Source organism: Heterocephalus glaber, unplaced genomic scaffold, assembly GCF_053883595.1.
Source record: "Heterocephalus glaber isolate CG9 unplaced genomic scaffold, H.glaber_assembly_v1.0 deba00000901, whole genome shotgun sequence".
Lineage (NCBI taxonomy): Eukaryota > Metazoa > Chordata > Mammalia > Rodentia > Bathyergidae > Heterocephalus > Heterocephalus glaber.
The window spans coordinates 12,256,650-12,281,254 of NW_028258171.1; the positions used below are offsets into that span (position 1 = coordinate 12,256,650).

The 24,605-nt window shown below is 42.5% G+C and overlaps 1 protein-coding gene across 23 annotated transcripts in view; it reads right to left on the bottom strand.

Annotated features, from left to right (window-relative positions):
• Positions 1 to 24,605, bottom strand: part of Nin (ninein) — a 98,772-nt gene that overhangs the window by 23,879 nt on the left and 50,288 nt on the right. For 20 of the 23 annotated variants that reach the window (XR_002396697.2, XR_002396699.2, XR_015450037.1 and 17 more), the window contains 15 exons: positions 24,414 to 24,604; positions 19,485 to 19,631; positions 18,860 to 19,027; positions 18,130 to 18,266; positions 17,651 to 17,791; positions 17,094 to 17,268; positions 14,530 to 14,640; positions 14,085 to 14,174; positions 12,078 to 12,216; positions 10,289 to 10,410; positions 8,789 to 9,246; positions 5,498 to 7,639; positions 3,976 to 4,092; positions 3,794 to 3,863; positions 2,118 to 2,333 (listed from right to left, as the gene is read on the bottom strand). Coding sequence is in view for 18 of the 23 variants with exons in the window: in XM_021262409.2 (XP_021118068.2) it covers positions 2,118 to 2,333; positions 3,794 to 3,863; positions 3,976 to 4,092; positions 5,498 to 7,639; positions 8,789 to 9,246; positions 10,289 to 10,410; positions 12,078 to 12,216; positions 14,085 to 14,174; positions 14,530 to 14,640; positions 17,094 to 17,268; positions 17,651 to 17,791; positions 18,130 to 18,266; positions 18,860 to 19,027; positions 19,485 to 19,631; positions 24,414 to 24,604 (4,424 nt within the window). In the remaining 5 variants the exon portion in view is untranslated. The remainder of the gene's footprint in view (positions 1 to 2,117; positions 2,334 to 3,793; positions 3,864 to 3,975; positions 4,093 to 5,497; positions 7,640 to 8,788; positions 9,247 to 10,288; positions 10,411 to 12,077; positions 12,217 to 14,084; positions 14,175 to 14,529; positions 14,641 to 17,093; positions 17,269 to 17,650; positions 17,792 to 18,129; positions 18,267 to 18,859; positions 19,028 to 19,484; positions 19,632 to 24,413; position 24,605) is intronic. The other 3 variants (XM_021262455.2, XM_021262452.2, XM_021262400.2) reach the window with 2 other exon arrangements.

The following is a 24,605-nucleotide window of genomic DNA, read 5'->3' on the forward strand; positions in this document are numbered from 1 at the left end:
GTCCTACCCAATGCTATCTTCGAGGACTTTCTAAACGGCCTGAATAGGATTACTAAGGTTGGTTTACATGTTTCTCCACCGTAAGGTTATTTTCTTTTGGGGGAGACACTCTCAGACTACGCCAAGCCTGTTCCTCCTCAAACTCCTGTGTATTAATTTTAGTGTCTGTCCATGGATTTTGGCTATAATACTTAGCTGTTTGCTTAAGGATGGTTTTCTGTTTTCTTCTTTCTACATTTATTAGATTTCTGTAAGAAAGAGCTGTTGTTTGTCCCCCAGTAATTTAACCAAATTTTATGTTAATATGGACTTAGACATTTATTTGATTTTGTATTTTATAATTATATTTGCTTTATTCTACGCTTCCTTTATCTTGTTGATCAAACTGTTCAAGAGCTCCTTGGGGTGGAAGGGGTCTGTGTTCTTTTGACTTGTCCCTTCTGTTTTTTAAAGCACATTTTTCTTCTTGGCACCATGAGATGTTCTGGGCTCGCCTTGTATTTTCTCAGTCCCAGCTCTGTAATCTATTATTTCTCCAAGGAATCCTGGTTCCTTTGGTAGGAGAATGGTGTTTAGAAACCAAGATCTGGTATACCCCATACAGATACACAGCGCTGTGTTTCTGTGTCTGTCTGGCTCTGTATCTATAAAGACACCATGAGTCTATACTAGTGTCTCAGATCCCAGACCGACAGTAGCCTTCACAGCCACTTCCTTCTCCAGCAGTGAGAAGTCCAGCTCTTTCTCCCTACAATAGAGTTCCTTCCTTGTTCAATTCTAGGGCATATATAAAGCAACTATAGGACTACTAACTCATACCCCCAAGAGAATCACAGTTAATGATTAGATTATTCCAGCATTTACGTACAGTTCTTTTTTTGTCTTTAGCCTGGACAACAGTTAGTCAAGATACTAATTTCCAAATTACATTTTTTTCTTCCCCAGTGTGGTATATTAGTCACATTCTTAGATTTGGTTGTTAATGTTTGTGTTCCGTTTTAATATTCTGCCCCAGCCCCCAATCTTTTTATTTTTTAATTTTATTTATTTTTCCCCATTAAGTTTATTGGTACATTTTAGGTATAAAATACAGTTACATTCATCATTGGGATCTTGTACCATTACATGGGTCTCTTGGTTCTTATTTTTTTTCCCTCTTCCCTTGCCCTCCCCCTTCACCCCCTCCAGCCTTCCCTATTTGCAAAGACCTTGTTTCCATTTTTTTCCTCTTCTCATATTTTTTCCTTTCCCTTTTTTCCATTCCCCTACCCCTCCCAATTCCCCTGCTCTTTTAGACCTTTTTTTCCTGTTACACAATATCAGTTATACATTTTTTAAATTACAATATTAAGATCTAGGAGACATTACCACAGATTTTACAGAATTTAAAAGGATATAGAAAGCATATTACAAAAATCTTTTTTGAAATAAATTTGACAACTTCTAAGAAGTACCTTGGAAGACAAATTAATGAAACTAACTCTGGAGGAAATATAAAATTTGAACAGCACCTATTAAAGAAAGTATATTCCTAGCTTGAAAACCTACCTATATGACAACAGCAGGCTCATAAACACTTTAACTGATGAATTATATCAAACAATTAAAGCAGAAAAAAGAAGGAACACTTCTCCCCTCATTTTAGGAACTCAACATTGTCCAGCCCCCAATCTTGATTGTTTTACTTGTGCATTTATTTTGAGAGTATTTGAAGACTGTGTCACTGAGCTACATGCCTCGTTATGTTTCAGAGCACCTGCCTAGCCTGCCCGAGGCCCTAGGTTCATCCCTCCCATTGAGAATCCCAGCCATATGCAAAGATAAACTCAGAGAAGTGCCATGCCCTTCCTCATCGCTTTGGCTACATTCCCATTACTCTGTCCCTCGCTTTCCCACCATCTTCTATTAGGTAACAATCTTGTCCATTTCTGGTTTATCATTCTGTATTCTAGACTTTCTGTTCCATTTATCTATCTGGAATGGATATTAATGTACTACTACCATACTGTTCTAATTATTAAGGCGTTGTGGATAAGAACTTTATTATGAGCATTTCTTCCATTTCTTTGTATTTTCTTAAAAAAAAAAACAAACCTATGAGGTGGCATTGATCATACCTGTACTTTATAGTGTTCTAGCTCTTTTTTCAGATTAGACTTTTCTTGTTCCCATTCCTTGACTGTACTGTTTCCTGGCTCTTTTTCCTTCTGGCATAGCATTTCTGCCAGACGTTGATTAAGTTCTTGCAGTTCTTCCTGGTTTTGAGAATTCTTTTGGCTAAGTTCTATATTTTCTGAATCCAACTGTTGGTTTTTGATTTTCAAATCTGAAATCTAATTAAAATTGAAATAAGTTTTAAACACTTCTTACCCTACTTCTGCTAAAAGACAGATTTAGAGTCTATTTTTCCCTTTCTATGTAAAGTTTTAAAAATGTATGCATGTAATGACAGAAGTACTATATATTCATTATTACAAATTCAACCAATCCAGAAGTGTTTGAAGAAGTGTGACACCAGTCTAACCCCAATGAACAGGGCATGCAACTAGATCATTTTCTATGCATATACAAAACCCATATATACATGGAGGTTCTGTTTTTATTTTAGAAAAAAAATTGGATCATTCCATATTTGGGCAGCCCATTTTTTCCCCTCATAATATCTTGCAGATGCTTATCTTTTTCCAAGCTGGTGTGTTCAGAAACCACCACATGCTATATTTTTAGCAGCAATAGGATATTCTATGTAGCAAGATTTTCCATAATGCATTGATCCATTCTTGCATTCATAGGAATATAGGTTTGTCACCATTATTTCCTTTAATTACGAAGAAACAAAATGACCTATTGGAAAATCCACTTACACATGGTAGCATTTTGCATTTAGGATCTTTTTTTTTAAAGAAGTGGGGTTACTAGGTTAGAAGGTATGGATACATATTGTTTTGAGGGATAACCCTAAAAATGTCTTCCTTACAATGTTACCAATTAATCTCATCAACGATTTATTTCTCATTTCCTCATACCCTTTTCAATCCTGGATGATATCAATCTTTAATTTTTTTCTAGCTCATCAGGGGAAAAAGGAATCTCATTTAAATGGGCCTAATCACTATGAGGCTAATCATCTTTTTATATGCTGTGTGTTTTGATGATTTCATCATTCATATTGATTGCCTGTTTTCAACTGAGTTTTGCCATTTATTTGTAAGAGTACCAAATAGGTTTTGGATATTGACACCTTGGCTATTTCAAGTGCTGAAAACATTTCTTTTCCCAGTATATCCTTGTCTTTTGACTCTTTCACACATACTCTTAAATGGCCTTCCTGTATTCCACTGGATGTTGTAAGATTATATAAAATGAGCATTGAAATAAGCCATCTGAATAAATCATAATTCTGCAAAACGATATGCTGATTAGCTGGCAGTCTATATCTGTGGAATTCTATCCTTGACTTTCTGCTTTTAGTCTAGTGAGAAAAAAAGGAAGGAGGTAACATTAGTAGAAACTACACAAGCTAGTGTTCACAGGAATGGTACAGAAATGCCACCTCCCCATTCCCACTGGCTGTAAGGCTTGTCTTAAGCACTGAGGGTTTAGAAATAGTATATGTATTATTTTCCAAAAAACAGCAATCTAATTTAGATTCAGTATGAAGTTTTCATTTTTTAAATTCAGAAGTTACAGGCTGATATCATTAGCAATGTATTCTAGTAATATATTTACTTTTTATTTCAAATAAAAAGAAAATTTTAGAATCAAGAAATATAGGAAAATACTTTTTCTTTACCTGTTTCTTTAAATTTTCAACCATCTTCTGAATTTCCACTTTTTCCTGTTCTACAGTTTCTATTTTCTGCCTAAAGGAACAATGAAAATGTAATTTAGGAGTTAGGTTTTAAAAATTGAAGTTAAATAGCTTTTTAGTTTTGGTTAAATGTCTTAAGAAAATTTAAGTGTACTATGTCTTACCACAGTTCTTCCTGAGATCCATTTAATTTCAGGTTAGAAACGCTATCTTCTTCGTTTAAAGTAGTAATTTCACTTCTCAAAATAGAATTTTCCTCTTGAAGCTTTTCAGATTCATATCTGAAGTACAGAGATATATAAAAAAGACTTACAACAAGGCAGTCATCTGGCATCTTTGGAAAATATTTTCTAGTAACTTTCAACAAAGTAAGTATTCCATGCCAGTCAGAAAGAGAAGTCTAAATTAGTAGTCTCTTAGTACTTGGAAATTAACTTATGACATACTGACTCATTTCTGTGGGGAAGTAGGAATTTTGCTAAAAGACGTCAGGAAAGTATGGCTACAAAAATGTGAGCATGAAGACAGGGCTTGAGACGAATGCCAAGTCTGGCTGTTGGTTTTCTTTTTTTGTTTGTTTGTTTTTTGAGTCAGGGTCTCGCTGTGTAGTTCAGGCTGGTCTTGAACTCACTATGTAGCCCACTGGCCTTGAACTTGTGGCAATCCTCCTGCCTCAGCCTCTCAAGTGCTGGGATTACAGGTATGCACCATGCCCGGCTGGTTGTTGGTTTTCTTAATGGCTGGCACATTGCTTTGAGCAACAATTCCATTTATCTCAGCCTCCTCATTCTGAACACACGTAACCTGCATTACCAAGATGCATGAGCTTTTATTTGGGGCCTCTAGGTACTTATAGAAAGAAAACTTAATACATAAAGGGCCACACTGAAATACATATACTATTCACTTTCTGACTTTAATCACATTCTGGTATTTTGAACTAAAAATGGTCCCTGAAAGAGGAATAACTACATTCAGAATTAAATAATTTTGTTTCATGCCATTAATATACTAAAGATATAATGTAACATTTTACCAAGTTTTTCTTTTAAAAACCAATTTTGCTAGCAGACTAATGCAAACAGATTTCATACAAACAAGTGAGTATGGTTCCAATTGTTTCTGCCTATGTCTTTATTCTTCAAGTGCATTTATTAGACTCCTGTGGCTACTTGGTAAAATTATATGCTCTAAGATAAATTTTCATTGTTACAGGGTATCAGCATGCACCTTAAGTGATATAAGAACTATTTTTTCTATATTAGTGTAAGAAGAGAGTTCTTAGCTACCAAGTGAGTTAATAATACACAAAAGGCATTCATTCACTCTTGTATGTTTCATCCACATGAGTAAAGTAACACTGAGCAAAATAGCATCTCCAAACGCAGCAAATGCTAGAAGGGAGTGAAGGACGCAGGCTGACGATGCGTTGGTTAAATAGCACACATTCGCCATGTTGAACTTTCACACCCTTTATGCACAACATTCATTTGCTATGAGGAAGGGAAGGCCTCCTAGCGAGGTTATTCTACTTGTTAATATGACACAGAAGCAGAAGGAGGTCTAGGGTACCACTCTCTTCTTGAAGACTAATAGGTTAGTTTCTCTAGGCAGGGAAGCAGCAGAAGTTAGAGTCGATCGGGTGCTCTGCAGGGTTCTGTGAGGCCTAGGACATACATACATTACCTGAGAGCTTCAACTTTCTGCTGCATCTCACTGCATGTGCTTTGCAAGTCATGCATCATGGCCTTCAGCTCTTCCTCCTTCTCCGCTTGACAAGGGACATCTCTTTGCTTAACTAATGTAGTGACTCGCTCCCTCAGCTTTCTAGTCAGCTCCTGTAGCTTTTGTTTCTCCAATTCTAACTCTGCTATTGTGGCCTGACGTTGAGAATGTTTGTCTTGAAGGCCCAGGAGAGCAGAGTTTCCCTCTAGGATAACCTGATTCTGTGTTCTGGGCTTTTCTTGATGTGTCTCAACTGTTCTGTGCAACCAGGCAATTTCATGTGTTTTGACTTTTTCTAAGAGCTGCGTGGCTCCCTGCTCAAGGCACTGGTTTTCTTGTTTGCATTCTTCTATAATGTGGTGTACTCTCATAACCTTGGGCATGCCCTTTTCCAGCCTCTGACTGAGTTCTAGAACCTGTTCTGCAGCTTCGACCTCCAGGTTGTCCAAACGGGCTTCCCAGAAGGAGTCGTCACACTGCAGGACTGCTCTTTCCTGCAGCTCCTCAATCTTCCCTTGGAGCCTCAAAACCAGAACATTCAGCTCTTTGTTTTCTGTTCTGACCTCATCATAACTCTTTTCCAGGCTAAGGTATGTTTCGGTCATGTCTTCCGCTTTCTTTAGCTCATCCTGCAACTGGAACACTTCTGCAGTGAGCTCTTTGTTGCTATCCAGAGCCTGGTCGTAGCGAGTCTCCATCACTCTCAGCTCTTCCTGAAGGCAGTCGTTTTCTCTGCTAGCATCTTCATACAACAACTTATACTTGGGAAACGCCTCTGGAATTCTCTCAAGCATCTTCAGTTTCTTTTTTAGTATAGAAACATCAAAAAGCAGGTCCTGCTTCTTTTCAGAGGCTCGGTCACAATCTGCACGTAAGATCACCAGCTGCTGCTGAAGCTGACTAATCTGATTTCTAAGATCCCAGGATTCAGTCCTGGTCTCTTCACTGTTTTCAAGCTCGGAAAAACTCTCCATGGAGGCTTCAGACACTTCAGTCTTGAGCCCCTGTCTCTGAGCCGAGCTCGTCTCAGTACTTCCCAGGTCCCGGGCCTCATCGACCTGCAGGTCATTTAGGACGGGCCTCGTAGTTCCACCATCTACTCGCTTCATTCGATTTTGCAACGAGAAAGGCTCTGATTTTTCCACAGAATTTCCAAAAGGCTCAGTAGCTGGCTCCTCTAAACAGGATGACATTAGTGACTCGGGCTCTAGTTTTTGCAGCCTCTGTTGCAGTCTGGAAATCTCAGCAGCCATTGTCACGTTCTCCTTCACTGCGCGTTCGTGGGCTCTCTGCAGGCTCAGGAGGACGTCTCCGTTTTCCTCCAGCAGCTGCTCCCCTTGCTGAACCAGGGACAGGGCTCCATCTCCTTCGGCCTCCTCCCTTCCGCTCGCCTGGCAGCCGCCCTGAAGCCCGGAGGCGGGAGATGCTGCCCGCTGCAGGTCCTCTACCTCCTCCCGGAGCCTGCGGATCTCCGCGCCCATCTCTGCCCGCTGTCGCTCTGCCCTCTCACGGGTGGCGCAGTGCGCGCTCTCCACGGCCGCTAGCCTGCTCAGCATTTCCTGCTTCTCCCAGTCATGTTCCTCACGTAGCCTCTCCAGCTGCCAGCTGGCCAGCTGCTCCGAGGCCCCCACCTGGCACAGCACCTGCTCTCGGCCCCGCAGTTCTAGCTCGTGACTACTCTTCAGCTCGAGGATCTGGCTGGACAGCAGGCTCCGCTGCCTCTCGGACACCTTCCGGAGCTCTTCCAGGTCTTGCAGCAGCCGCTCTCTCTCCAGCACCATGCTGTTCAGGTGTTCTTTGTATGTCTTCTCCAGCATCTCCCTCTCTTGGGTCAGGACCAGAGAGGTAGCTTGCTCTCTCTGTAGCGTCTCCTTCAGCCGTTCCTGTGCCTCCGCGCACTCCTGGGCCAGCTCGTCCTTCTCAAATTCCCACTGGGATCTCTCCTCCCGCCGCTGTTCCCGCAGGTCCTGCAGCTCTCGGCGGTGGCGCCCCTCCAGGCTTTGCAGCGCGTTCTCACACCTCGCAGCGACTCTCTCACGGTCAGCCTGAAACTGGGCTTCTATCTGAGAGGCTCTTCTATTACACTCTGTTTCCATCTCTTCCCTAAACGTGGTCAACATACAGCATTACTGAAACTGCTGCCAACTCCGGAAGCAAACAAAACATTCCCCCATGCAGACAGGAGGCTGCCAAGCAAACAACTGAAATGCTTTCTAAACATGGTCTTAGCTTATTCCTTTGTGGTCCATGTGGCTGGCAGGGATCCCATTTCTGAGAGCTAAGACTGCCAGCCACAATTAGTGTGCAGACTTACCTCTCTCGCTTATGAACCAAATTCCTTAGCATATTCTTGGCTGTACTTTTGGATTTTTAAACCACAGTCTTAAACTGGTATTTCATATTAAGTGATCAAATGCATACTGACCTAACTCCTAACTCAGGAAATACATTGTATGTGTGTTATACTGGGGACTGAGCCCAAGAACACTCTACCACTGAGCTGTATCTCCAGCTCTTTATTTTTAGATAGGGTCTCACTGGCCTCCAGTTTGTGAGCCTGCTACCTCAGTCTCTTGAGTAACTGGGATTATAGGTGTGTACCGCCACACCTGGTGTACCATCCCTTCATTTTTAGCAAGCATACAGTGTTCAATATGAGTCCCATCAATCACATATATGAACACATTCATTCTGAGCCCTTGAATGTACTCGAGATTTCACACGAGGGAGGTCAGCACAAAGAACCATTTCATAGCTCCAGGAGGAACTGTAACTTTGCCCAGAATCCAGCTTATACATAGGTTTTCTCAGAAAGCAACAGGGTGGAACTAAGAAGGAATCATTCGGGAACATACTTGTTTTTTTTTTTTTTGAGACAGGGTCTCACTCTGGATTTCAGGCTAGGCTTCCACTATGTACCCGAGAGTGGCCTCAAATCCACATTGATCCTCCTGCCTCAGCTTGAGAGATGACAGCTACCACGGCCAGCTGAGATACAGTAAACCTTAATACCAGGAATGCTTTCCTCTTTTTAAAAAAACCAAGCAGTCCCAGTAACCCCAAAGCAGATTCATGTGTGCACTAGGACAATCCTGGCTGAAAATTCCAAAAAGACTCAACTCACCCCATGAGCTACTCTGTAGATGGGTTTACCTGGCACACGTAACTTCGGTAGGCCTGGGTTGCCCCAGTCCCTCACTTCCTTACCATCCCTCTTGAAGTTCCCTTTGGTGCTTTTCCGAGAGCTCTCACCTCAGCTCCTCTTTCTCAAGCTCGTGCTTCTCCCCCAGGTTCTGCAGCTGCTCCCGGTGTGCCCGCTCCAGGTCCTGCATCAGGCCCCGCACCCTCTCCTCCGTCCAGGAGCTGCTCCGGAGTCCTTCCCTCTCCTGGCTGAAGCCCTCCTCCACCTGCTGCAGCCTGGCCTGGAGCTCCAGCTGGTGCTGCAGCCTCAGCTCCTCCCGAAGGTGAGTCTTTTCCTCCTCAAATGCTGTTTGCAGTTGTTTCTTCTCCACCTCATGCCTGAGGCTGGTCTCGTGGTGTATGTCCTTTAGCACCTCCGCCTGCCCCTGCAGTTCTGTGATTTCTCTCCTCAGGTCACTTATCTGTTGTTTCAAGGTGTGCGTACCATGCTCATAGTTTTCCTTCATGGTCTCCTGCTCCTTTTCCCAGGTGACCCGGGTCTCAGCCAGCCGCTCTTCATAATGGTGCACCTAAAATCAGAGCGTGAAACCACCACATGATTATTCTAACTCTGGCATGGTGGGGACAAGTGCTTCTGTCCTACAAGACATTTCTTCCATTTCCTCATTTTGTTTAAAGGTAATTTAATTCAAAAGCACCTGAAGTAAGGTGCTTAATTCAGACATAGTTTGCTTTTATTTGTTGACTTGAATTTTACTAGTTTCTGAACAACTCTATTAAGACCTGAGCAGACCCTCACACATAGGTACCCTTTGTCTTTCCATGATTCCTCTTCAACTGCAAACTGAGGGTCTTAAAATATGTAATTAAATTCAAGTATTTAATGAACTCCTATAAGGTATTCTGCAGGCTTTAAGGGATCACCAAGTGGGTAAAACAGTATCCCTGGTATTCAGGAGGAGCCAGTGTGGAAATGAGTATGACAACTATACACTACAAGGCAGAACACAAAATATAAAAGGTAAAGGAAGCAAAGAGCTACAATGGGACCAGGGAACCAAAGGAGAGAAAAATGGTATTTGGTGATTCAAATACGGCTTCATGGAAGAGGAAACATTTGCTATAAACTCTGAAGGGAAGGGGACTTTTGAGGGAAAGAAAGAAATCATAATAGCACGAGCAACAGAGACCACAATTAACAGGGAAAGCAAACCACCCAGTCAGGCTAGAAGATCAGGCAACTCATGCAAGAGTGAAAGAGAAGATTGGATCCACAGGTGAAGGGTGGGCAGGCCAAGGATCACAGCTTGTATCTATTTTAGTTAGGCTACATCAAAAAGGCTTTTTTTTTTGGTTTTATTAAGATGGTTTTTTTAGCAAATTGGAAATAACCTCCTCCAAGTGTTTGGTCCTACGTACATTTTGGCGGAGCTCTCAAGAGGAAAAGGCCTTGCCCTCAGCCCAAGGAAGTGGGTTCCTGGCGGCCACCAGACACAAGAAGAAATGCAGAGAAAGAGTCATTCGATGAGAAGAAACAACTGGGAACTTCTCGTGTGCCAATGGTGGTCAGAGTGCAAAGAAAGTAGGACTGGATTGGCAGGAGGGACTTACTTGATCTTCCAGCTCCTGTCTTAGGCAACACAAGTCCCTGTGGTGTTGCTCTTTCATCTGCTCGATCACCAGCTCTGCCTCGATGCTCATATTCAATGGATTGCACTCTTCAGACTCAAGCCCTGAAAACACATAGGACCCATGGATCCTACAGCAAGTTCTTTCACTAACACAACTGGCCTCTACAGAGGGGCATCTGGTTTACCTGAGGAATAATTTTCAGCCTGAAATGCCACAGATGTGAGCTACCAGGAAACAATAAAAGCCAATAAGTCCTTTCTCTTTTACAAGTAGAAATGAAGGTGAACAGATTTTTCTCTTGCACAGGGAGTGGGTCAAACTTTAATAATGCCATCTTTCTGCACAGTAGGTAGGGGTGGGGGTGGGAATTGCTGCTGAAAGTGAGCCCCTCTTCATGCCACATGCGTGTGGTAGTTAGGTCAAACCAACCAGCCTTCTATCCATCCAGCTATTCCTAAGTGACAAACTAGCAGAGGGAATGAATGGCCAGCATACTTACTGCTATACTTTGAAGGGTTAACTTAATGGGTCAAGATATCCAGCCTATCACTCAACAGTACAGAAGGCTGGGCATTGACATATGAGTTTATCAGCTAAAACACAGGGTGCAGGTTAGGAATCAGGATACGGGCAGTGTGGATGGAAGTTCTCAACTTGCCCATGAGTTTACCTCTGTAGCTACCCATGAGGACTGAAAATGGGCAAATTAATGCAAAAACAAAAATATTATGTGTACTATTATGTAGAAATCCCTTAGGGAAGGGAGACCCAAGATAGTCTATTTCACACAGGCAGGTGGGAGGAAGGGGTTCTTCTTGGCCACAGGTCTTGCAGCTGGGACTCCCTGACTTGCCCTGGGGTTTGTCTGCCTATACTGTGGCATATTTCCAAACAGGAAGCCACACAGGGGTGTAATTCACCCCAAGACAGTGTGGCTTCACAGGTGTGTGAAGAGCACGCCCAACACTTGTGTGAAAAAGGTTCAGAGACATAACATAGCCAGAAGGCTTCCACCGTGACTAGAGTGAGGGAGCCAGAATCAGAGAACAGGGCTCACGGCCTCTTCGGGTCCCCTTCTTTAATCGCCTACTGGTTCTACAGTAAATACACGAAGAGGAATAAACCACCTTCCTATGAACCATACTCTCACCCAAGTAGTGGTGCTGGGCCCTTTCTGAAATTCAAACCCAACGCCACCCTAGAAAAGAGAAGCTATCAGGAGGGAGGAAAGAGCTAATGTGAATGTCCGATGGTTCCCCTTCCAACATTGTCACTCGAAGGGAATGGATGACCAACCCTTATTTATCTTGTTTCTGTTTTATAAGAGCAATATGAACATTTAGCAGAGCCAGCATAAGGAAACCAGTTACGGCTTCTGTGGTCTGTGGCCAGCACACTCTCCAAAACCATCTTCATACCAGTGAGGTGCTCTCATAGAAGGGGGGGTGGTACCAGCACGAACTGTGTCTGGATTCTGTTGCTCCAAAGGCCTGGGTTCTCCAATCGGCAGACAGTTTGTTTTAAAGCAAATACCCTTGTGGGTTTTTTCCCCATTCTTTTGTGGATGAATATAAAAATCAGATGAAAATATTCTTATAAAGACTTCAAGAACAAATGTGGAATGAGACCACAAGTGAGACAACTCCATAAGAGTGGTGCCAGCCATCCCCCCAGCCACCCAAGGTCGCCAGTTTTTTTGCAATTTTACATTCAGCCCTGGTTCTAAAATCATGCAGAGACTGAAAAGATGGTGTCTGAATATGTTTACCCTGACCGGGCTCAAGGCCACTGTTGTTAACATCCAGTTCTTCTGACAGTGAGTTCTTCAAGGGGAGCTTGAACACTTTGCCTTGTGCACGGTATTCTTCCAGCTCAGACTGGAGTTCGTCTACTTGGTCTTGTAATACCTAGAGTTTAAAAACCACCACAGGTTTTAGATGTGACACCAGAAACACAAGCAACAACAACAACAACAACAAAAATAAATTACACGTGGTCATTAAAAAAAATTGGGGGCTTCAAATAACACCATGAAGAAAAAGATCCCATCAAATATGAGAAAAGTTTTGCTAGTTACATATCTAATAAGAGACTTTAACTACAATGTATAGACTATTACCACTCAATAATAAATGCAAGGCACTCAATTTTTAAATGGGCAAATTATATAGTTATTTCCCCAAAGAAATTATACAAATCACCAGTAAATATATAAAAAGATCCCTACATCATTAGCTATCAGGGAAATGCGAATAAGAACCCTGATGAGATGCCATTTCACACCCACCAAGATGGCTGGAATACAAAAGACACACACAGTAACGACTGTTAACAGAGACGCAGAGAAACCAGAACTCTACTGGTAGGAATGTAAGATCATCAGCCAGTTCCTCAGAAGGTTAAATGCAGACTCACCATATTACCCAACAGTTTTACTACTATGTAAACATCCAAGAGAAATGAACTGTATCTCCACAGAAATATGCACACACATTTTCAGAGCATTATTCCTAATAGTACCTACAACCCAAAGGGCCATTAACTGATGAATGTATAAACAAAATGTGACATATCTATACCACCTTAAAAAGGATGAAGTACTGATCCATGCTACAACATGCACAAGCCACGAAAGCATCATGCTAAGTGAAGAAAGCCAATCATACACTTTATATTATTCCATTTATATAAAATGAAAGGTTAGGCAAATCTACAGAGATGGAAAATAGACTAGGAGTTACCTAGGGCTATGGAAGGACTGTGGCTAAGCAGAACTGGGGTTTCTTTCTGGGGTGATGTGATGGTAACACAATTGTGTGAATGTAATAAAAAACATGGAGTTGTAAAGTTAAAATAGGTGAAATGTATAGTATGTCAAGCCATTTAAACAAAGTGGATGGATTGGGGGGAGGTAGCACTGATAGATTTTAATGATTAATTCATTAAATTTAAAGATGTTTAAAGCACTCTATTTGATTAAAATCAAAAACTAAGCAGTAGAAATGTTTCCTTTCTTTTCTCAAATAGGCATATGCATTTCCTGAGGAGGTAGGCTGGAAACAACCTTATAAAGAGGTGACTGTTTTCCCCATCTCTGTACGTTGTATCTAAAGCAGTCAGAACTCAAGTTATCTTTACTTTGTCAAACAGGTATTTTTGGTTTAAGAAAAAAAAAAACCCAACTCCTAAGTTAAGGGAGTTAATCTAAGAAAGCAAACAGATTGCTTAATAAGAATGTATCTGTCTCTCCTGGTAGGCACTGAGAATGATTTACTGTCTAAAGACTTGAGCAGTTTCTGCTTCATTTGCGTTGTGTAAACACTGTAAAGGAATCTATTCAGAAAGGTGGGGGAGCCCAAACACACCGGGTCTGACCGAATATGATCGATCAGGAGTGGCTCACTTAGGAATACGCACATCGATGTGACACGTTGTTCTCTCTGAAGCCCCAGGAATTTCTGATCAAGATGAAGCAGACTTAAATGAGGTTTTCAGAAGTCCCTGGAGTTCGGCATGTTGAATACTCATCGTTTTAGCCAACGTCTGTGTAAGCGCTTACTCTGTCCCTCGCTCTGTCCTAAGCACTTTACCCATATTCATTCATTGAATCTTCACAGCAACCCCCAGGTAGGGTACTCTTACTTTTGGCATCTCATCCCCCAGAAGTGGAGGTGCCCACAGGCTTAGGTGACTGTTCATGGCTGCGCAGCCGGGAGGCAGGGAGCTGAGCTCTCACCTCTGCCCCCCTGCATCACCCAATTCTCCCAGCACTCACCCTGCACTGCCGCTCATACTCGCTCCTCATCTGCGTCAGCCTCTCCTCTTGCAGAAAGAATTCAGCACTGCTGGGATCAAGGTCACCAAACTAGAAGGGGAAAGGGGCAAAGCAGTCATTTTTCCCCAGTGCCCTTCTCTGACCTATCACATACCAAATGGTGCAGTTTCTGGTGTTTCTCTGGCTCGTGAGTATGAAAGGAATGTGGCATTTAAACAAACAACAACCGGAAGATGGGGAGGATGATGGATGTGTTCAACTCAGGCCAGGCAGTGTTTCCCCCCACAAGCACCCCACTAAATGGTTCCCTGCAAAAGGCACAACTGTCTTTAGGCACCCAAGTACAGTAACTCCCTAACTGAAATGTTCTCGGCACAGCTCCTGTTCTTCTGAGTGAGTGATATGCTGGGCAGCCTATCAGGGAATCGGACATAGACAGATTTACCTTTTCTGCTATCATGTTTTCCAAATTCCGCTGAAGTTTGTTTGTTAGATTCTCGTACTCTGCCAGCTTCTCTGCATTTTCCAGCAGCTCATTTTCCAGACGACTGTTTTCCTGAAGAAATTTGGGGAAATTCAGTGCGGCATAGATGAAGAAATAAGCAAACTACTGTAGCATTTTATCATAAGCATAAATCATTAAGAAAATGTGTTCATTTGAAAGCTGTAGTATAATTGGAAACACGAGTGAATACAACAAAGTTGACATCTATCTCATAACCCAAAGTCTGTGTTTAAAAGAAAAAATCCTGTAGCACTGTGCTATCCAGTGTTAGTTACCAACGGCCACACGTAGATATTGAGCACCTGGAACATGCTTAGTACAAACCAAACTGAGCTGTAAGTGTAAAATATATACCAGACTTCACAGCCTACAAATACATATAACTCAACAATTTTTGTATATTGAATATATTTCAGAATGGCAATGCTTTGGAAATACTGGATTAAATACATTGATTGAAATTAATTTCACCTTCTAATATGCTATTTGCAAATTTGAAATTACATATGTGGCTTGTTTTATCATTCTACTGGGCACCATTGCAGTAGAATATTGTAAGTGACATGAAAATACTCTCAATATAAAGGAAAGAAAACTGGCTACAAAATAACTTATCCAGCTGCCAGCAAAAGAATTCAGAAAACCTATAAAAAGGAGGTAACTCTAAAATGAATTTTCATTTACTGATCTTACAGTTTACATTTCACTTATGAATTTATTTTGAATTTAAGGCTTTAAAAGCTATACATACAAGTTGTTAATAACTTATGTTTAAGTTATAATAAAATAATACATCGAGTGAGACTTGCAAAACTTTTTTTTCCTTCATTTTAAAGGATCTGTATGTACAGTACTTTTTGGAATGATTTCCACCCCACATTTGTTTAAAAGAAAAAAAAAACATGCCATTTGCCGTATTTTCTTTTCCAATGTTAAAGGCTGATTGGAAGAATGTTACTTTCAAAGTACATTTTGCCAAAAGAATACAGAGCCAAGATATTTTTAATATATTCTAGTTCACACCCTCATGCAGCAATATGGAGTAAAAAAGAATATACTTAAAGCATTAAAAAAAAAACCCCTACCTTCCCCTAAAATGCCAGTTCAATTCCTCTAGTCTTTCAAAGTATATCATCTAAACTTAGATGCTAGAATAATAAGGAGCAATCTGCGTGTCCAGGACCTGCTGTGCTCTGGAAACAGACAAATCAGATACTGTTTCACAGGGAACACTGTGGACTTCAGGAGGGAGCAGATGTGGATATAGCTTGATACAATAATAAATGTACTATCCCCTGGCAACAAAAAAGTAAATACAGTGGGAATGATAAACTGGTATGGACTGCAGTGTTGGGGAAAGCAGTTAAGGAACACAAAAGAGCTCTGTCCCTGGGGAACAGAGAGCTGAAGGAAAGTGCAGGGGGTAGGAGCTGCTGCAGGAGCTGAGGTTAGAAAGCTTGAAGGACGAGCACTCTTTCAGCAGCCTTGACCTCTAGTACTCCTAGGGTACCAGCAGGCCAACAGATCTTTAGCAACTTGGATGGCCAGATGGGGGTAGGGGAGATAGAGAAGAGGACATTTAAGGACATACAAGAATCAGCTGAGAAACCACGATGAATTCAGAGCTTGCTCAGAGGCTGAGGAAATGCAGAGCACGGGGATAAATCTAAGAGGTATTTCAGAGCATCACCACCATTTAGAAACCAATGAGTGATAATGTGTGAGGATAACAGAATTTTAACTTCTGGGACTATGTCTTACAAGGTGGTGATGTTGATTAGGTAGAAAATTCAACAGATGAAACAGCTGAAAGGGTAGGACGTGGTAACTGGCTCAGCTCTTGGTGTGTGGAGTCTCAGGAGCATTTTGTGATAGCAACAGCAGAAAACAGTTCAAATGCACTTATTTTCCAGACACCCTATTTGCATCCTCTGATGGAACCCCACACTAATGCTGAAGCACAGGTGTTACTATAGTGCCCACCGGGACCTTAGAAAACATGTTTGAGTGACTCCACCGTGGGTTTCCAGTACATGTTGGTACCCGGCTCTGAATCAGGCAGCCTTACTCCAGAGCCCCGGTGTGACAGTCCAGGAAAGACAAGGCCCACTTCCTCCACGGAGGCAGAGGAAAGGGGAAGACACGGGCCTCTGTGTGGCAGGAAGTCAGCCCATCTGCCAAGGATAAGGGGAGTGGGCAGGGAAGGAGGACGGACAGCCCAGGGTGTCATCCAGATGCCAAAGAGCCCTGAGAACCCAGCACAACTGCAGAATATATGAAGAATAAGTTATACTGATCAGCTCTCTCTGTACCCGGGGAGCCTGGGGACCCCTGGAATCCAGATCCTAGCAGAGTCCCTGCCATGTGTGGGTCTTGCCCCAGATGGGTAACTGTACAAGAATCCTCACAGTGAGCCCTGTGTGGATGTGGCGTCTTGCAGAGCTGGTTTCCCATGTGGAATCCCCAGCAGGGACCCAAACGCCAGCATGAAAAAGGTGATTTACCTTTAAAGAGAGAGCAAGGCGGTCCCGGGTGTAGTTCTCTTCCGTTTTGGCCTTCTCAATTTCCTGCTCAAGTTCTAGACGCTGCTTGCCCACCTGTTGCAGGATCTGCTCTCTCTCTTTTTGGAGCTCATTCTTTAAGGCTGCTATGCGTTCCTTGTACTCTTCATCCAGTTTCCTGGGAGGAAAGGAAATCTCAGTGGCCATCAGATCTTCTTTGGAGATCCCTATGGGGATCCACCCATAGTGGAGACAGACTATGATCTGCCAGCCTTTCGGCCTGGCCACACCTAAATCTCTGTAGCCCTCGCTGGGCACAGTGGCACATGCCTGTGATTCTAGCACCATGGGAGGCTGAGGCAGGAGGATGGAACATTTGACTCCAGTCTGGGCAATTTACTAAGTGAAAGAAAATCTGTCTCAAAAAACAAAACAAAATAAAACAGAAATCACTGCAGCTTGGTATGGCTGCAGGTAGGCAAAGTGGCCCTTGCTCTGTGCTGGCCCTGTGGTTTCAGATGCCGCTCCCCTGGGCATGGACTTTGCCCTCCAGGTCGTACCTGAGGTTGTACTCATTTCGCCGTTCTATGGCTGCATGGTGATCGTCCACTTCTGAAGCCATTAAGGACTTGAGCTTCTCAGCTTTGTCCAGGTCTGAGCGTAGCTTCTCTTTTTCTCTGACCACTTGTTCAACTCGTTCCCTAGAATCAGAAATAAACTGAGTTAATGAGAAGCTGTTTCTAAGCAACAAGTAGACCCACAAAAGCTCTCATTTGGCTGGCTTCAATGCAAAAACAAAACTAGGACAACTCAAACCTTTCCCAAACAAAAAGGTATTCCATAGTTCCCTTCCAAAGCCTACGCATCAATCAAAATTCCTCACTTTTCTGCAGTGGAGGGAAGATTTGTGCAGTAGTTATATATAGAAGAGGAGCCATGTTTGCATACGGAATGGGAGAGTCTTTATGGAAGGCACCTGAATGACTTGTTGGACAAGCAGGGAATGGAATGGAGCGGGTGACCCTTCGGCTCAACTCACAGCAAATGTCGGATCTCAGCCTTAAAGCTGGCGAGAGCCGCCTGGTGAATACCATTCTTGGTGACCAAAAGTTCATTTTCAAGAGCCAGAGTCAATTCTGTCAAGTTGACATTTCCATCAAGGCTGAAATCCAAGGCCTAGGAATCAGAATATAGCATAAGTTCAAGACAAATCACAAGTTCTTTCTTTTGAAAGGAGAAAAATGTGAAGGTTAGGCTAACTCTGAGAACTGAAGATAGCCTAGGAACTGGGTCACTCCATTTCTTTAATGACTGTTTAGGGACAAACTTCAATCTAGAACACAACTATGTTTTTTCTTAAGGAAAGCGAAACAAGGTAATTTGTAATTAAAAAAATACTAGGGTTGGGGATTTAGCTCAGTGGTTCCGCCGCCTGCTGCGCAAGCGCAAGGTCCTGAGTTTGATCCCCAGTACCAAAAAAAAAATACTATCTGGCACTATAAGTAAACAGAATATAATGCTAATCTTTACCAACCCAAGATCAATTAAGAACATTTCTCATGTCAATAATATGGCAGTTAAAAACATGGAAAGTAGTTAGCAATAGATTCCTGGCTAAAAGGGGTAAGAATAGTTAACTCTTATCTTTGAGATCTTGTGAACAGAATAATCATTAAGGAGAAATCAAATCAAATCACAGAGTTTCAAAAAATTGAAAATTTCAACCCTTCTCCGATTTGCCATCTTTTGTCCCATTTTAGCTGCCATGCCTTTAGGATTTCCTGGCTGTTCTCAATGCCCTCTTCTTGCCAAGTATCAAGGATTCTCTCCACAGATGCATGGCCCATCCCATCATCCAGGCAGGAGAAGACCCGGAAGCCAATGGTGCTTGTCATCACTGATGAGGTCGTCGTACGGCGTCCACTTTCATCAAAAGACTGGAAGAAAGAGAATTGAGCAAACTCAAGGCATACCAGGTATTTCAACTAGATGCTGGTAAAGACAAACTGGCCAGTCCTGACCACAAAAAGCAGAATTTAACTTATACTACTGGGGGTGTGGGCAGTCATACACTGCTTTTGATCCTTGTTCCCCAGGACCTCAAAACCACAAAGATTATTAAAAACAATTGTTCTGAGACAGAGTTATTTGCAATAGACAAAATATGTTTCTGCTTAACACCCTTCTCTTCTGACCCCAAGCTGACATCAACAGGCATAATTAGCAGCCTTCCTAGTCTGTAATTTATGGTCATTTTCAAACCCAACTTTTCCTTCCTAATAGCTGAGTCTTTCTTGTTCTCCTGTTGTACAATCTCCTTGGTATGTTGCTTCAGACAACAGATTAATTCATTAGAATTTATTAAATGGGATCTTCTACTTCTTGTTTATTTACCTGCATGGAGAGGTGCCTCTTCAGTTGTCTGTAAGGAGTAGATGCTGAAGGTGTAAGGGATTTCCCATTTTTAAACAAACCATAGAAAAAATCCTCTACACTCATTGTTCCATCAGGATCAAGATTGTGAAATACTTCCTCAAGCATCTGGAGAAGAGTAATCACATATTTTAAATCTTCACTAAAAATAACACAAGACCCAAAGTACACTTCTGACCCATAGAAATCAGTACCACTGTTGGTCAAGACTCCGGAATTATAATTGTGCCTTTACTCTCAGTTCACTAAATTTATTTCTTCCAGTAATGATCTATCTACTCATACAAAGTAAATAAAAATCTACTTTCAACATCTCCATAATCTTATGCAATTTAGCAATCAACTGTTTTCCTTTTACTCCCACTCCTAGAATAGCTGATCTTTAATTTTTTTACATATTATTTTACAAAATTTTTTTTTAAAACTGCTTAAAAAAAGATATAGCTTCCCAGTGTCATAACAATAGAAATTAGTTGGACATTCATTGTGGTGACTATGTGATACTCATCTTATAATGAAGTTTTGAAATTGGTAGCCTAGCAGAATTTGTTCTGGGACAGACTGTAATGATCTAAGAGAAAGGGTCAGAAACCTATACTTGGGGTTTAGAACCTTACTTAGAACAACACTGAATGTGTTGGATTTTGTTTTAATGCATCAGCCAAGTGAGACAAAAACTGGGTGAGAAGGTTTTGTGCATATGCAATAGAAGGATTCCAAGAGATATAAAGTCAGGGGAGTTGTGACTGGCTATTTCTGAAATAATCATGTAGTTCTTGAGCAGGGTGTAGGTGCACACCTGTAGTCCCAGCATTTGGGAGGCTGAGGCAGGAGGATTGCTGTTGGAGGCCAGCCCGGGCTACATAGTGAGTTCAAGGTCAGCCTAAACTACATAGCAAGATGCTGTCTCAAAAAACAAAACAAAACAAAGTAGTTATCACATAATAGGGAAAGGGGAGACTGGACCACAGCCCTATGTAGACGCTTGTCTGGGAAATGATTTGTTTACTAGCACTACAAAGGAATGAGAAGGGGAATGTAGAGCAAGCAGCATGAATCACTGGAGTCAAAAGAGAAGGAAGAAAGGAAGCAGCTTCTATTGGCAGTCATATTCCCTTTACAGTGGACCCTCGAGTTACGACCAGCCTGGCATATGAACAACTTGGGTTATGACTGGAATTTTAGTTTTAACTTACAACCAAAGTCTTGAGTTATGACCTGAATGCTGGCCGCTTGTGCTTCTGGATGGTCTCAGATACAGATTTAACCCTTAAAGAGTTCCGGAGGGAACATGACAGCATCCTTTCCTGTGTGGGGTTAACTAAGGAATCCTGGGCCAGTGTCTCTCTAAGGACACTGAGATCTGCCTGTGTACAGGAGAGAGACTTTGAAGGCTGTGTAGAGGAGCCTGAGCCTCAAATGACCAACTTGAGTTACAACCAGCCCTCAAGAACGAATTGAGTTCATAAGTCAAGGGTCCACTGTATTTTGTGGGGCAAATTTTTTCTATAGGAATATGCCTACCATGAACAAAAAAGAAACCATGTGGAGAGCTTATAAAAATGCAGACTTGGGCCGGGGATTTAGCTCAGTGGTTTCACCGCCTGCTGCACAAGTGCAGGGACCCGAGTTCGATCCCTGGTACCAAAAAAAGAAAAAAGAAAAGCAGACTTTTGTGTAGGAAGTCTGAGGAAGGGCCTGAGATTCTGCATTTCTAATAAGCCCTCACGTCAGAGTCCAGGCCACTGAACAGGAAGAAGACAGAATAAGCAACATATTTACTCTTGCTGCTTATTGGATTTATCCTAGCAAATAATTGGATTCATTCTAACATAGGCCTAAATTGTCTGTCAACACATCCTCAAATTTTTCATATTCATTTCTTAAATCTGGACTATTGCTGTGATTCATATCGTCTCAAAATTGATTTCATTCTTTATGTAAATGCTCAACACATTTGTCCAAAAAAAATTTTTTTCCAATTCACATCCAATAGGAAACATCTGTTCTCCATTGTACAGCAGACACCCAAGTGGTGGAAATCTCTGGAAGATGCAAAAGTTTCAAACAGAGAATCCTGTGATTGAGTCAATGAAAAGGGCCCTGGGACAAGAGGCTAAGGCGGCTGAGATCTCTCAGCATTTCTGTCTCACTCTCCTCAACTGAAAGAGCACCTTCCTCAAGGCAGCGGCCCCCAGCACCATCAACCAAAAGTTACCAAGAAGCCCAGGTGCACTGGCTTGGGTTAGCAGGGTGCATTTGAGTTCTCAGACCCACGTTGGTTGACCTTGTGACCTTGACCAACTCAGTGCAACTTCCGGCGGCCTTCAACATCCATCACCTGAGCCATTTAAACTGGAGGAGAAGGTGAGTCCTGCCAGTTATTTTGAATTGTAGGTGGGCAATGAGGCGGTGACTGAATGGAAGTGAATTCAGAGGACAGAGCGGGAGAAGAGAACTCAGGTTAAAGGGGCGGCTGGGGCCCCCACAGCAGCCTCCACAGGAGCCGCATCTAGAATAGCAAGGAGACTCTTTCCTCATGACACACTGGCCAGGTCTGTGCGTGGCTGGTTTCCCAATGTGTAACGTGCTAGAACAGAGGTCACAAACCCAGATACCCACAGAGCCCCAGAAGGTGACGGAAATGACTGAGGCGGGATGGCCTGAAGACGTGAGAAAGTGGTAATGATGAGCCAGCTGTGCCCACAGCTGCTCACCCTCCCCAAAGGAGCCAGCTGTGTCTCCATGTCTGCAAAACAGAGCTAGATCCTTGGATTTTCAGAAAATCTCCTAATTCTAAAACTTGTACCACAAAGTTCAATTTTTAAAACACCAAACAGATCAAATACAATCATCTTCGGGGCCGATGTGGCATCTAGGGTACCAGTTTGCCATTCCTGTCCTATGGCTGTCCTCACTTCAGGAAAGCAAAGGACTGTTACAACCATAGATACAGGCATACCCATGTTTATAGCAGCACAACTCATGACACTACAGCTTGGAAGCAGCTTATACGTCCATCAACAGATGAATGGATAAAGAAAACGTGGTATTTATACTCGATGGAGTACTTCGCCATAAAAAAGGGTAGACTTGAGTCATTTGTAGGAAAATGGATGCACCTTGAGACTACAACGTTAAGTGGAATAAATCAGACACACAAGAGTAAATATCTCATAACTTCTCTTATATCAGAAACTCAAAGTACAGACAATTTTTCAAAAGCAAAATGAAAGACAGACACCAGGAAACAGGGAGATAGAACATTTGTGAGTGGGAAGCGGGTACAGGGGTGGAGGAGAGGCGAAGGGAATACAAAGATTAAGATATGATATGTTAAGTACAAGTACCTACCCCTAAGATGAATGAAAGCATTATGTACTGTATATGTGTACTAATCAAAAAATTTGTAAAGTTATCGAATCGAGTTGTCTAGACAGTGAACGCAGTGACCTCACAGTCTGTACAATGAGGGGTGACTCAGGCTCCAACTGCTTACCGTTGTAAAATTCCAGGAGTCCAAGTTGCCTGTTAAAAGCATCACCTTGAATTTTACCTCCTCAGTAGTGTACAGTTAGTAACAAAAGAAAAATGCTACAGAATCCCATGATTTTTCTTTAGGAGGAAAAACAAAAACACACTATGTCAAAGCCCTGGTTCAGTAAGCAGCACTGTATTCATCCTCGGACCAGAGGAGAACTAAACCGGGCTCATCTGGTCCTGGGTTCAAGGGATGCCACCACAGGAGAAAAGGCAGCTTCCTGGGAGTGGCTACAGTTTATCCCCAGGATTGTTTTTAGAGAAAGAATCCAAGTTTGTGCAATATTTCTTGGCAAAACAACCGGAGGTTCTGTGTGCTGCTCTGGTTTATAAATTAGGAGGGTGAACTTAAGTTTTATGACTCAACTGCCGTGACTGAGAAAATAAGCCACCCCGAGCCATGAAGAAGGTAGTCACATGATGGAGAACAGCCACGTTCATAAAGGAGAAGGGGAACTGTCTGCGTGCTGGGCTCCTTGGAAGCTTTTCGATGAAAATCTCTTTTTTGGTTAGGAAAATAATAGTACTTCTCCCCTGAGCAAGAACACAGCGTGGTTTCAAATAGCCTTATAATCAGAGATTCTGAAGCTACAACTGTAGCCCTACACTCGAACTCTCTCTAATCTTTATTTTTAGCTTTTTGAAAAACATATCTTGGAATTAGTTACATTCTTATGTTTCACAGTTATTTGTACATTTGTTGATCTCCTCTTAATTTTTTTCCCAGAAAAAAATAAAGCTCCAAGTGATCAAGTAAAGACTCTTTTAGCTGGACCCTCGAGATTTTCCTTTGTCTTTCCAAGACAACCAACCTTCTCATCTCCATTTCCTCAAGACCAGAATGTGGTCACAGCACCAGGCCACTGTAACCCAAGCTGTCTTCACACCTACATACGAAGGCAGCTGAGGTCACACTCAGCAAGTTAGCTTGTCCTACACATTGCTCAATGCGTGTGAGCACCCAGGGATGACACTGAGATCTTCCTTCTAAAAACCTAAACTTGTCAGTCTGGGCTTCAAACCCACTCTTCCCCCTTCCCCTTTCAAATCTGTGGGACTCCTGTGAAGCCCTTCCTCCACATGGTCCCACATTTTGCTCTGTGACTGACACCTTTAGGGACACGTGTTTCACGGGGGCTGCACTGTGCTGGTGTCCTGTGGTCTCATGGGTGACAGCCTAACACTGTGAGGGCAGCTACGGTCAGCTTTCCTTTTCTACAACACAAAATCTTTAAGAATGACCTCTGAGGAGAAAATGACCTCGTCACAAGCTGCCTGTTTTCAGCCTGTGGCCAGCTAAGCTTTTATCATCATTACCATCCCTGAACCAAAACACACTGCAAAACTCACCTCTCCATCGACATTCTGCAAACCGTACTGCTCGCAGATGGAGACTAGCTTCTTCCGGTTCAGGTGACCATCGCGAGTGATCCCCAGATCTTCACAAACCTCTTGCAGTTTCTCTTCTATCCAGTCTTGGGGAGGGCAGGACCCACCCTGCGAGGCATTCAAGTCGTCTGGGTTCCAAAACCTTAACTGACC